Source organism: Manis javanica, chromosome 5 (assembly GCF_040802235.1).
Source record: "Manis javanica isolate MJ-LG chromosome 5, MJ_LKY, whole genome shotgun sequence".
NCBI lineage: Eukaryota > Metazoa > Chordata > Mammalia > Pholidota > Manidae > Manis > Manis javanica.
Window position 1 is genome coordinate 154,031,795 of NC_133160.1, and position 14,294 is coordinate 154,046,088.

The 14,294-nt window shown below is 40.6% G+C and overlaps 1 protein-coding gene across 2 annotated transcripts in view; it reads left to right on the plus strand.

Annotated features, from left to right (window-relative positions):
• SEL1L3 (SEL1L family member 3) overlaps positions 1-14,294 on the plus strand; it is a 93,213-nt gene that overhangs the window by 64,386 nt on the left and 14,533 nt on the right. For both annotated transcript variants that reach the window (XM_073237766.1, XM_073237764.1), the window contains exons 15-19: positions 1,788-1,964; positions 4,309-4,436; positions 6,732-6,815; positions 13,674-13,764; positions 13,895-13,979. In XM_073237766.1, coding sequence (XP_073093867.1) covers positions 1,788-1,964; positions 4,309-4,436; positions 6,732-6,815; positions 13,674-13,764; positions 13,895-13,979 — 565 coding nt within the window. The remainder of the gene's footprint in view (positions 1-1,787; positions 1,965-4,308; positions 4,437-6,731; positions 6,816-13,673; positions 13,765-13,894; positions 13,980-14,294) is intronic.

The following is a 14,294-nucleotide window of genomic DNA, read 5'->3' on the forward strand; positions in this document are numbered from 1 at the left end:
AAATGAAGGTTAATGGCCTAGAGTAGTCACATCCTTAAAAGTGGTATGTGTCTCTTATTCAGACACTCAGCAAGAAGTTTTTAATTTCCTTACTCTTTGTCAGGCACTGTGGTAAAGGTTCCATATAGCTTGATTTTTGGAATCAGCCAAAAGTCACATGGAGGTAAATCTGTTAACCAAGCTGTTAATGTCTAGAATGAAGTATGAATAGTAAGCACTAAGACAGGACTTTTTGTGGGGCTCCTTAACTGGGTCCCAGTGCAATTCCTAAAGGATTTCTACAGATGTTTAAAATGGTGAAAGGTACTTTTGAATAAGCCTGTGGCCTCTGGCTGTACTGTAAAAGCCACTTTGATGTGTATATTCCCTCAACTTGTTCCAAAGTTCCTATCACTTTATAGTATGGCCTAGACTATTACTTGATTGAAATGTATTCTGCAAGACTTATCAGAATCTACCTTGCACCTGATAGTGTGTGAGGCTCAAGAGGAATGCTTCTAGGACTAGATCTTTGGCAATGATACTTTCTCAAATGCCGGCCATCCTGGGCACCTTCAAATCTGAGCCCTACTATCAATGGTCAGGCTGTAGAAATGGGATTCCTTTTCGTTTAGCATCAGCATTCAAAGGGTGACTTTCATTAACTCAATAAATTGAGCAACCCACTCTGTGTCAAGCACTAATAGAGGGATACAAAAGAAACGTTCCTGCCCTTAGGGAGCTTCTATTCTAATGGGCTTTGTTAGTTACTTTCTCTTGGTCTTCCTGGCATGCAGATTCCAGCCCAAGGGCTTGGTAGTACAGACTTTGGGGAGCCATTGCAGACTGAAAAGCCTCAGACTGGGATCTTGGCATCTGTTACTGAGGGACACTTGTCCTTCACTTGTGAAGGGGGAGGTGAAAGAGATCTGGTTCCATCCTGGCAAGTCTCACAGATGCTAGGGCTGTTTGGGAGGCAGGAAGGAATGAGAAGACTGTATGCTCAGGTCTGCACACAGGTGCCTCACTGCTGGACGGGGGCTCTGTCCGGGGCACTGGCATCTCCAAGGTCACCTGAGCCTTCCAGAGCCAAGCTGGAGCTGCCGAGGGGAAGCAGGTGGGAACACCTGAAGAAAGCAGAGAGCCCCTGAGAGCAAGAGTCAGCAGGAAGAGAGGGGCTCACGACTAGATTCTCAGAACCAAGCCATTCCCCTGCCCCAGCCCCAGGCTTAGACACAGCTCCGACTCCCTCCTCTCATCTCCACCACCCTCCCCTCCTGCTTCGGAACTGGGGGGCCAACCGTCACAAAGCTCCTGTGTTTTGCAAGCAGGATGTTGCAACTCAGCTGCTTCCCTCAGAAGGTCTGTTGGTGTTCAGAGCAGAGTAATCAACAGATGGGCAAGCAGGTCACCTAGAAAGCATCCCAGCCAGGGCAGGTTTCAGGCCTCCTGTCGCAGTTGAGTGCTCATGAATTTCAAGGGCACCATTAATACTGCAGGGCAGTAAGAGGCCTTTTGTAGACATGGGCGTTGCACAAGAGCCCATAGGAGGCGAGTGATGGTTTGGGGGCCAGCATCACTGTTAAGTTGGAAGACAGAAGTCTCAGCAGCAGCCGTGTGAAATCCACAGGGAAGACTCTGAGGCAGGCACATGTTTTCTAGCATTTAGCCTTTCTTTAATGCCATCTGCGCCCAAAAGAGATAGAAATGGTTTTGTTTAGACTCAGGCAGAATGCTTTTGTGGCAATGGATTCTCTTTGGATTTCATTAAAAAAAAAAAAGTAATTCTTCTTTGTTCTGAAATCCAGGGATTGCATCAGGCAGTCAATGGCCTGGGATGGTATTACCACAAATTCAAGAAAAATTATGCCAAAGCAGCAAAGTACTGGTTAAAAGCAGAAGAAATGGGAAATCCAGACGCATCATACAATCTTGGAGTCCTGTATTTGGATGGCATTTTCCCAGGAGTTCCTGGCAGGAATCAAGTAAGGCTTGATACCACCTATGCAGTCGGTCAGTCACTTGATCATGAAGGCTTTGTGAAGGTGTCCTGTGTGTCCCACCTGTATAGATACCACCTAAGACACAGACCCTCCCCCCACCCCTGCCTCAAGAAACTCAAGGATCCAGTTAGGAAGATAAGATAGTGAAAAATAAAAAATGGTATTTAGCCAAGTGTTGAGTGAGTGCTAATTGCTGTGACCCAAACATTTCTGGAAAGCGGAAATGTGAAGGCAGAGTAACCAGGAAGGCTTCATGGAGGAGGTAGGCCTGAGCTGGGGAGTGAAGGGGAGATGATACAAGCTGAGAATGAGTGAGAGACTGATCCTTTTGAAAGCAAAGAAAAGTGGGTCCAGATAGGGTTGCCTGATGTGAAATCAGGTTCAAGAATCATAAAAATAACAGCGACAATCTTTAGTGTTTGTTGAGCATTTGCTTTGTGCCGGACACTCACAAACACTTCCCATGTACCATCCCTTGTCACCCTAACTATCCTCTGGAATGGATGCTATTAGTATCTATTTTACAGAATAAGTCATTGAGGCTCTGAGAGGTTATATAACTTTACTCAGTCATACAAGTAGTAGGGTCAGGACCTGGATCCCTTTGTGAAAGGGAAGCCCTTCATTATTAATAATAATATTGAGGATGGTAATTATAATCCTTCCACCATTACATTCAGCAAAATTTATTGACCTCCCACTCTATGCCAGGCAATCTTCCAGGCACTGGGGATACAGCAGCAGACAAAATAGTCCCTGTTCTTGGGAAGCTTACATTCCAGGGGGCAAGTAAAACAATAAACAAATAAATATATAATGTGAGGGCAGATGGAGGTAAATGTTATGGAGAAATAAAGCAAAAGATCAGAGATGGCCTCTCTGATAATATGACATTGTATAGACTCCTAAAGGAGTCTTGAAGATATCTGGGAGAAGAACATTCCAGAAGGAAAGGAACAGCTAGGACAAAACCTCTGAGGAGAAAGCAGCTTGGCATGCTCCAAGAGGGGCAGGGAGGCTAGAGTGGCAGGAGCAGAAAGCAAGGGAGTTGGGGGCAGGTGGGAGACAGGCCAGAGAGGCAAGTGTCCAGCTCATTGTGAGGACGCAGCTGCTCCAGAGGGGATGGAAACCCCTGGGCAGCTTTGGACGGCAATAGGTTGTTTTTCAAAAGGCTACTCCTAGATCCTAGCAGAGACTAGGATTGAAGGAGATGAAAATGGAAGCGGGGGATTAACGCATTGGATCCAAGTGAGGAAGGATACACAATATCACAGGAGCTGAAATGTGACTGGATTCTGGATATATTTTGAAGGTCAAGGTGACAGGACTTGCTGATACATTGGATGTGAGGTGTGATGAGGGAGAGGAATCAGGATGATGCCAGGGATTTTGGTGATGGGATGGAGACATTTGCATGGAGATGGGATGGGTGGATGGGCATTTGGTGGGTGGACGAGACTGGCAGCAGCAGACATGCGGGGTGGGGAACTGGAAGATTATTTTTTGTGAAGCACCTCCTAAGCCTCAAGAATATGTCATCCCCTTTAATCCTTGCAACAACCTTTCATGCCAGGTGCAATCAGAAGCCACATTTTTCAGCTGAAGAAATGAGTTTATCTCAATCATGTTTCTCTCAGTTGGAAAGATTAACTAAATGCCCACACAGCTAGTGAGGAGCAGAGCTGGGATTTGAACCCAAGCCTGTCTGACTCCAGAGCCCATGCTTAAAAATGGGAGCTCCCTTTCTCAGAAAAATAATGGTAATCAGTGGAACATACCCATCTAAGTGTATTTTTTCCCCTCTGCATCTGACTACATCGGAGGCTGTATATTTTTATGCATTGCCAATGTCTGGTAACCCTCCCCTACACATCTGTGAGTGTGGGCTTTTTTATTGTCATATTCTAATTCTCACCTTCCTAATGGAAATGCAGTTTTTGCACATGAGTTTGAAAAAAAGGTATGAAGTCGGGTTAGGAAAACAAATGCCTGAATTTTCACCTGGTGTGACTCCTGCTACCATCTTCTGTCTAGCTTGCAGGGGTTACGTGAGGAGCAAATGAGATGACAGTGATATTTGTAGTTACATTTTGGCTTCTTTAACTTAATCACCAGAATAGCTGCAGTGAAGATCATCACACCTAGAGGCCAGCTCCTGTGGTTGGCTGTCTTCCTGGAACTTGACTTGTTTTCTTAAAGGTATCAGAAGTTATAAGCTGTGAGAATATCGAGTGTTAAGTATTTCACGGCCTTGGCCCTGGTTAAACCACCCCCAGCCAGGCGGACTCTCACTAGTGAGAGTGACATTTTGTTTGTCTCTCTACAGACTCTCGCTGGTGAATATTTCCATAAGGCTGCCCAAGGAGGACACATCGAAGGAACTTTGTGGTGTTCCCTCTACTATATGACAGGCAACCTGGAGACATTCCCTAGAGATCCTGAGAAGGCTGTTGTGTAAGAATCTGTCAGTTGTTGGGTCTGAAGGGGAAGCCATGTACTTACATTCACCAAGCCTCAGAAAATGGAGTTCCTTTTCCTTTGTTTTTGCATGTTTTAAATTTCATTTTTATTTTTATCAGTATGCATGTACATAGTTTAAAAATCCACATAATTCGAGAAGCAAAAATAAATAAGTGTAATTAAAATCAAATCATCTGACAAGAAAGAATAGGAAATCTCGGCCTCCTCCACTCCAGACTCTGTTGCCTGCTCCCAAGAATAAATCACTTTCTATCATTTATTGGTTTCTTTTTTGTTTACCTCTATCTTTAAATGACACACTTACACCACTATTTCTGTTACTTTCACTTACAGGCATTGTCTTCCTGCCCTCTCCCATCTTCCTAATGAGCATTTCATTAGTTTGGTTAGATTGGTATCAAGGTTTACATTATCATGACCATGTAAATGCTAGTCACAGCTGAGCCATGTAGTATTTTATAACTACTTTTTCTTTCTTGCATAACTTTTTAGTTTCTGTGGAATAATCACATTTCATTTTTAACTTATTTATTGTAAAGTGATTATATTTGATTGTTCTTTAGGTATGTAGCTTCTATGTACTTACCATTTGCTACGTACTTGATCTCCAAATTCTCCTGTAGTTGTCTGAACTCTTCTCAGTATGGCAAGATCCACCAGCCACCCTATTAATTTAATCTTCTTTGCAACATCTCTTCTGACGTCATTGTACAGGACAGGGCTCCCCTCCTGAAATTAACTTCCATCATCATTATGGGGTTCCCTTTCCCTTTATCTCTGTCTTTTTTGGTTCTCTTTGCTACACTCTGTTTCTTCCTCTTTTTCAATTTATTCTTACATTTTGGTACAGCATAGCCTAATGGTAGCTTCCTAAATAACATGAGCAGAAGGCACATTTTTGAGGTCATACGTATCTGGAAATGTTTTATAGGGGTTGGCAAACTATGGCCCACAGGTAACATGTGGCCCACCACCTGTTTTATGTGGTCCCGAGAGCTAAAAATGCCTTTTAAGTTTGTAAAGAGTTATAAAACAAGCAAACACACAAACAAAGAAGAACATTCAGCAAAGACCATACATGGCCCTCAGATTTTAAGACATTTACTGTCTTGCCAACAGAAAAAAGAGTTTGCAGACCTCTGCTTTAGACCACTGTCACACCAATAGTCTGGCTCTCTAAAGGTGGTTTTTCATGACATTTGAGAGCAAACCCAACCTGACCTGAACTCAGTGATAAAACTTAACTTAGACTTGAGATTTTTTATCACTGTTAGGCTATTTGATATGAACATTTGTATATTTCATGGCTTTTACTGGTATCTTTTTGTATTGATTTCTAGCTTAATTCCACCATGATCAGAGAATGTATTCTGAGTGACTTCAATCCTTTGTAATTGGTTGAAGCCTGCATTATGACCATCATATGGTTGATTTTGGTACACCTGCTTATTTTGTTACAGTTTACATTTTGTATCTTTTTCCATCCTTTTACTTTCGAGCTTTCTCTGTCCTTTAATTTTAATATATGTTTCTTATAAGTAGCATATACTTGTAAGCAACATATACTTGGGTTTTTGCATCTTTTTTATTTAGTCTGACAATTTTCGTTTTTAGTTGGTATATTTAAACCATTTACATTTAATATAATTATGGCTGTATTTAGTTTTTAAATATACCTTTTACTATTTATTATTCCTTATCTGTTCTTTCTGTTCTTTGTGTCCTTTTTCTCTTTTTTTAAACTTCCTTTGTATTAGTCAATTGTTTTAAAAATTCTATTTCCCTCTTCCATTAGCTTTTAGTTATGTACTCTTATAATAATGATCTTTTAACGGTTGTAAGCCTAAAAATTACAACAGACTAGGTTATTATTAATAAACCTCTCCAGGAGAAATTATGGGACAGAAAATAATAGGGTAACCTTATAATAAATCAATAAACATGTTTCAGTTGAGCAGTACTGGAACTATTGGTGAAGACTGTCTTTCTCCACACTGGTGGTACATATTTTTCATTAGGTACCTTTCATTTCTTTGTTTCCATAAATGACAACTCCTAAGCATCTGTAAGAAAGGGCACTGATTGCAAAGCTCTCAAAATGTATCCTTTTTTACCTTCTAAACATTCAGTTCTGGTTTGTTGCTCTATAAAAATTCTAACAAGCAAAATATTCCCCCAGTGGGATTTACTGAAGTCATATAAAGAAAGAAAAAAGCAATTATCTAATTTGCCACAGTTTGGATATTTTCTTTTCCCTTTTCTTTTCAGATGGGCAAAGCATGTAGCTGAGAAAAATGGCTACTTGGGCCATGTCATTCGCAAAGGCCTCAATGCCTACCTGGAAGGCTCATGGTAAGCTTGCGATCCACGTTAGAGTGAACTTTCTCAGCCCATAGCTTCAATCTGTCAGTGCAATCTTATGAGATGGAATCTTAAAATGCAACCAAAAAAGCAATTTGCAGGGAAATCATTGCTTCCCAGCAATAGTATTCAGAGTATCACAGACTGATTGGCTGTTGATTGGAAAACATAACATCTCCATATTTAATTTTGGACAAAAATTAGTTCTCTAGGGGGAGTGTCCACGTTCATCAAGTTGAGAGACACACGAATGCACTGACTTCTCCTTTCTTTCGAAGATGTTCCCTTGATTTTAGAGTCTGGCGATGGCACAAGGGATCTTAGCTGACCCTCTGCCTCCTACTGGCAGACCACAGAAAGGCCAGGATTTTCTACCCTGTCCATGGGAGGAAGAGAGCAGCGTGTTCAGGGCTCAGGCTACATCCTTCCAAGATATTTTACTGCATCTTCCATGGCCAGGAGCCTGGGATTGCTGGAACTTACCAGCCTTCAGTGTCACAGCCAAACAGACTTCCCTGTCCTAACTTTCTTCTTTTGGAGATAGCAAATCTCATCCTGTACTCTATAGGTTAAGGCACCACATAGGAGGACTTGCAAATGCCCCCATTTGCTATTATTTTTTTTACAAATAAGGGCACACCTCTCCAAACTCTGACTCCATCTTTTTGTTTTCTTTTACCAATCCTAGCACTCTTGTCTTATTTTTCCCTTGGGTCACATTTTCTTAACTGGCTTATTGCCTTAATGATCTAGGTATTTCAGTAATAACTAAAAAAGGGTCTGCAAATCAGCACATATCCATTTGGTCCACTGCCTCAAAGACATTAGATCAGACTAATCAGAGATTATACTCTGGTCTGAACACTAATTAAAAATTAAAATGGAAGTCCAAAAGAATGCCATTTTCTCCTTTGGTCCATGGGTGCCCATATAGTCAACGGATAGCATTTCAGTGAACAATAATCTTACATTAAAGAATGCAGAGGAAATGAACCCAATGAGAAAAGCACCAACTAAAAATGTTTATCATCATCTTATGAGAATTTATTATCTGTGGCCTCAATTTGCATAACTGAAATAAAATTTTTTAATGAAATGATTATTTTCCAATGACACACCTTACCATTTCTGTGGTGTTTTATCTTGTTTTCCAAGTGAGCGTCAGTTCATAAAACTCCCAAATTTGACTTTAATTCACTCTATTTCTCAGCTTCCAAACTTCCCACCCCTTACTCCCACAAGCTTCTTAGGAGGAAGTAAGCATTCAAATATCAAAGTGTTCATATGTGGGTTTTCCTAAAGGGAGCACATCTGTAAACACATCCCCCACCCCATTCCCACTCAAACCAAGATGTCTAAACAGTTTTTTCCATAAAGAATATATCTATTAATAGCTTAGCTTTCTTGCCTGCTTTTGAATTTAACATCACAAATGCTTTTGAAGCACATTTTAAAATGTACTGTGAAGGCTGAGATGAATTAAGATTTTTGTGCTCTTTTATCCTTAGAATATTCAGCCATGACATGAGATTGGTCTTTTTTTTTAACCTTGGTGGATACAGGGAAATTAAGTGTGTTCTACATTGTCCATGAGTTTGGGTTCAGCTCAGCAAATTTTACTGAGCATGTATGAATGTAGGGTGCCTTTCCCAAGCTGCAGGGCATGCCCAAGAAGGGCTTGGGGGGGCTTGCTTCCTCTCCTCTTGCTCATGCTGTACTGCCTGCAGTGCCCAGGTGGCCCACATTCTGTCCTCCCTCTAGGCCTCTGCACTTCCCTCTGCCCAGAAGTCCTGCTTAACTCCTTACTCCTTTGTGCCCTTCCATGGATTACGATTGCTCTTTACTTGAGGGTTGCCCTGTGATTTGTATCCCAGTGCCCAGCACCTAGTGGTACCTGGGAAATGCTCAAAAGCTACTGGATGAGTAACTAAGATGCATAGACAGAACAACTGCTCCAGGGCCATAAGCAGTATACACAGACCATCAGGGATTCTAAGAAGGAAAAGATGTCATCTGATTTGGAGGATTGGGGCCAGACTTTATGATGGAGGTAGCAGAGGATATAGCCTTGAGGGAAGGATGGAATTTCTACTTAGCCATGCAGGGAACAGCATTTGTGGTGAAGGGAATAGTGGGAACAAAAGCAAAGAGATAGGAGAATTCTGGGTGAGTCTAGAAAAGTTTAAGCCATGCAGTTTGCCTTGAAGGTAAGATTTGTAAGAGGGAGTGATGTATAACTAGATCAAAGAGATGCTGCTTTATGGAATCTTGAATGACAAGTCCTATATTTTTTACTTAATTTGTGAAGCAGTGGGGAGCCATTGATAGTTTTGGGAAAAGGTAGTGACATAATAGAGGTGGGCTGCAAGATGTTGAACTAAACAACTGTGTTTGATGGTAAAGAGAAGGGACAGTCTGAAAGGGGGAGCTAGTTCAGAATCCAGCTAAACAGAACTGAGCATTGGGAGATGTGCCATGAGCCAGTTAAGTTGTTTTTTTCTTCTATCATATAATAATTGATATGTACAAAATAATATGTAGTGTATATGTAAGTCTCCAAAGCAAAACAATAAAACAACACCTATAATGCTAATTGAGAAAATGAACTGTTGAAGCCCTCTGCATTTCCCTCCAAGATTAAACCTACCCCCCCAATACCCAGAAGTAACCATCATCCCAAATCTTGTCATTGATTTGCCCCTGACTTTCTTTATGGTTTTGCCAAAATGGATATATTCCTAAGCAATAGATTTTAGTTTTCCTTGTTTGTGAACCTCATATTATTAGAATCCTAGGTAATTTTCTTCAGCTGTTTTTTTTACTAGACATTATGTTTCTGAGATTCATATCCCTTAATGCACACACTTGTAGGCCATTCATTTTTTCTACTGTCATATACCACAATTTACTTACCAATTCTCATATTAACACATATTTAGGATGCTTTTTTTTTTTTAAGAATAACATGGCCATGAACATTTTTTTACATATATCCTGGCACTCATAGGAAGAGTTTCTCTAGAGCACTTAGGAGTGGGGTTAGGAATAGGCATATGTTTGACTTTACAAGATAATGCCAATTATTGTCCAAAATGATTTTACTAATTCACTCTCCTGCCAACCATGTATTCATTTTTGTTTCTCCATATCCTTGCCAGTCTTGATGCTAATGCTGAATATTGTTAAAGATAAATCTCACTCTGGATTCAAGGCCTTTTCTTATCAATAGAAAGAAACATCTAGTATCCATTCCAATGGGAAAATCTTTGTCCACATATATTTGAAGCAGAGGGCTCCTATCTCCTTGGTACGCCAAACCTCCAAACCCACCCCAGAGATTAAATAGGAAATATATGAGTGTTGGCCTCCCCATACCACCACGTGGCTTTTTTTAGTACTATCTATTTTGCTGTAATAGAACTAAATCATCCATCAATGTCCCAAGTCCATCCCCTTTTTTTCATTTTCTGTGAGTGAATTTATTCTGGACATTATTTTCAACTTACATGTGTCAGTTTGATGAGCTTGTGCTTTTCTGCATTGTTCTAAGATTTATATGGGATAGTTTAAAAGAGGAGCGTGATTGAGGAAAGGGCCTTTTGCTGCATAGGCATAAGATAATGTTTTCATGCCTGAGGCTGTCCTCAGACACCAGGAGAAGTCAGCTAAGGAGAGGCAGGCTGTCATGTTTCATTTCTGTCTACCTTACTCCCATGTGTTTTATCTGAGAGCTAGGTGTTTATTGTCCTTTATCTTAAATGTATCCCAAATATTAACCCAAGAGGTTAGCCTGATTATACTGGGTTTGAGACAAGATAAGAGCATGCAAAGATCCCATTGGAAGAGATTCACCTTTTTGGAGTAGAGCCGGGTTTCTGAATTCCACTGAGACCCCAGGATTTTTTTCATCCATCCCATTTGAGCTGCTTCAGGTGTTGACAGAAAAGAGGCACAGAAAAAATTAATGCAATTGTTTGAGAAACTGCTTAGAGGTGCTCAAAATTCACAATTCACAGCAAGCAGTCACAGGCTTGATTAGTAAGATCTATCGTTATAAAAGTTCTATAAATGTGTATGCCAAGTCTGAAGTGGAGGGGTAGCCCCTAAACCTGTTCTTTGCTCTAAATCCCTTTCTCTTCTCCTCCATCTCCCACCCATCCCCGTCAGAATGACTGTCTGGGGGAAAATTTCACTTCAGTGCATTGGAAATAAACTGAAGCTCTGGCTGGCTTCCTAAACCTTGAGGAAGTTCACGGCAGGACGGCACAGTTTTGTGTCTTGTCTTTGGGCTTCCTGCCCACAGCAAGCACTGAGTAAACCTGTATTTCATGAATATAAACATGGAAATATCTGTAATTAATACTTTGATGCAGTTTCTGTTGAAACACAAATAAGAGTAATGTGCTGGGAGGCTAAATATGGGTAGGGTTTCTGCAGAGGTATTTTTTTCTCAGAAGTTTTAATAAGCTGAGAAAGTCTGGTCTTGAATGTTCTAGTCCCCACCTATAGTTCACTCTTAAATATACGAAAATGGTGGTGGTGATATGGGGTGCACTGACATCTGATGATTGCTTCTGCAAGGTGGAAGACAGAGGTGATTTCCATTTGGTACTTCTATTGATAACGATGTTTTTAGACATATCTTTTTGATGGCTTTTAGTGCTTCCTCAAAGGAAACACTTGAAAGCTCCATGAAATGTCCTCCTGACTGATACAGTAATTGGACAGTGGAAATCTCCTATAAAACTTACTCCTCCTTGCCCTCCACCCCCACCAGAGTAACTTTAGAGACAAAGTATTATTTTTATAAAGGTTATCAAAGTGAGTCTGTTCTTTCAGGCACTGTTTACCTTATCCCTTTTCCCCCACCAAATTCTAACAGTCTGCCAACTGCTGTCTAATAAAAACTCATTTTATTACATTTAAATAACATAAGCCACAGTCCATTTATTAATGGTGGCAGAGAGAGTCGGCTTGATGTTTGACCTTGAGCTGGCAAGTCTACACCATCTCCGTCCCTCCCCATTCCTGGGGAAAACCAAGCACTGGGGCCAACCTGAGTGTCTCTGAAGAAACTTGAGATGATAAGACCTTTGGATGGTTCCTTACTGCAGAATGTTAGGCTTCCCTTGCAGCCCCTCCGTCTGAGCTCTGCTCTGAGAATACTTGTCACCAAACGTAATTTTGGCAGGCTGTGTAAGATAATGCCTAGGCATCTTTTGTGGTGTTGCGGCTGCAGCTGTGGGCTTGTTATCTGGCTTGCCTATGCAGAGGGCAGTGCATAGCCCCCCTCGTCTCCCTTTAGCATGAGTCATGGCTAATTGGTCCAGCTGCCTTGGTTATCTTGGAGGCTGAGAAACAGCTCACTCAGCAGCTACGTGGCTCGTGAGCTGCAGGAAGTCTGACTGAAGGTCTGACTGTCCTAATTTGACCCCCAGTCACCTCTCTCTGTCCCCAAGGGATGGTCTGTCAGAAGCTGCTAGTAGTATAGAAAAGATGATTTCAGAATCTTCTTCCCTTATTCCCACAAGCCCACCTTCCCCAACTCTTCCTTAAACCAGTCCCTAGGTGAGCTAAATTGAAGAAAGAGTTCTTACTGTTAAGTACTTAAAATGAAAAATCAGTTTCAGAAACAACTATTTATAGTTAAAATAATTTTTTACTCAGAAACTGGGTAACAGAGAAAATAGGGGAAATCAGAGAAGTAAAAAGAAGAAAATAAATATTACTTGCATTCTCACCACCTACAGATAACTGCTGTTAGCATTTTGGTAGATCGTTTTTAGGTTTTATTTTGTCTCTGCATATGCGTATCTCTGTGTATAGAGTGTGCATTCAGTTTTATTTTGGTCTTACAAAAATGTACTTTTAAATTCTGCACTCCCCCCATTGAATGGAAAATTTGCATAAACATCTTTCTACGTTCTTGCATACTCTTCTGCAACATTATTTTAATGGCCTCATCTGAAAATGGTTGCACTGTGGGTTAATTTAACTGTGATTTTCAGATGTTTAAGTTGCTTCCAATGTTTTTTTATTCATATAAATAGCTCTACTATGAAGTCTGTTGTCACAGAATCTTGGCACATGTTTGTGATTATTTCTTTAGAATAAATCCTCACAATGTCCCCCAACAGGGAGACCTGTTGGACCAAGTGATACATATATGCATTCTTAAGACTTTGCACATTTAACGATAGCAGTGGTTGTAGGAGTATGTCCATTTCCCCAAACCCTTGCCATTACTCTATATTATGAATGGTGTACTAGTCTTTCAATAGTTAAAAAGTGATCTCCCATGGTTTGCAATTATTCAAGTAGTAGTGGTGTCAAACATTAGTTTTTTTCATGAGTTTTTGGCCATTGGTAGCAAGCCCCCCTCATAAACTGCCTCTCCTTTGCCAAACTTCTAATGGACCACGAAAGTGCAGCTTTAATTAAGCTTGTTCAGAATCCTAAGCCCTGTAAAGTCCTTCACAAAACAGAGGACTCAAAGGCAGAGGGCTTTTTCTTAATACCATTTTTCCTCTCTAAGCCAGGATGGAAGGATTCAGGGACCTAAGGCTAATAGACAGCAGCCCAGCCAGCCAGCCATACACCATCGGCCAGTAGAGGTAGCTGTTGTACCAACTAGCTCTCCAACCTTCTCTCTTGAGTTCAGCCTTTAAGACAGAAAATAAATCAGTGCATGCAGTATTTTTAATAGTATTTATTTTTTTAAAAACCTCATGATTTTGTGGTTTTTAAAAAAAACTGCTTATTTTGTGCCCTCTTATGTTTGAATATAAAGCTCTGTGAATATTAGTAAGAGCCACTATATGAAATTTATTATTAATCGTCTATTTTTAGGCATGAAGCTTTGCTGTATTATGTTTTAGCAGCAGAAACTGGAATTGAAGTGTCACAGACAAATTTAGCACACATCTGTGAGGAGAGGCCTGTAAGTAAATGTATTCTTCTCAGAGTAAAAGCTCTAAAGTTAAGGATAATAAATTGGATTTTATGGAGGCAAAATTAGTCACTTGGCCGAAATATAAATGAATTAATTTTTTTCCCCTTTTCCCCCTTAGGACCTGGCCAAGAAATACTTGGGTATTAATTGTGTTTGGAGATACTATAATTTCTCTGTTTTTCAAATCGATGCTCCTTCATTTGGTATGTATAGCAAAATGGGTGCTAAATTGAAGCACTGGAAGCTTTTAATCTTTAGTACACAGGGAACATCTAACAGCTTTGTGTGAAGTGTGATATTTCTAAACAATTAGGAAAGAGACTGAAAAATATCTGCCATTAAGATCATGACTGAACTCTGCTCTCAGTCTCAATCAATGCGCTGCTCGTACATTATCCACTAAATGCTTGGACCCACCATTTCTTGAGAGCTGGAGAGAATTCTAAAGAGAAAGCATTATGGAGATTCTCTGGGCCAGTCATTTACCTTTTTGCCCTCCGATGTTTTCCTCATCCTCC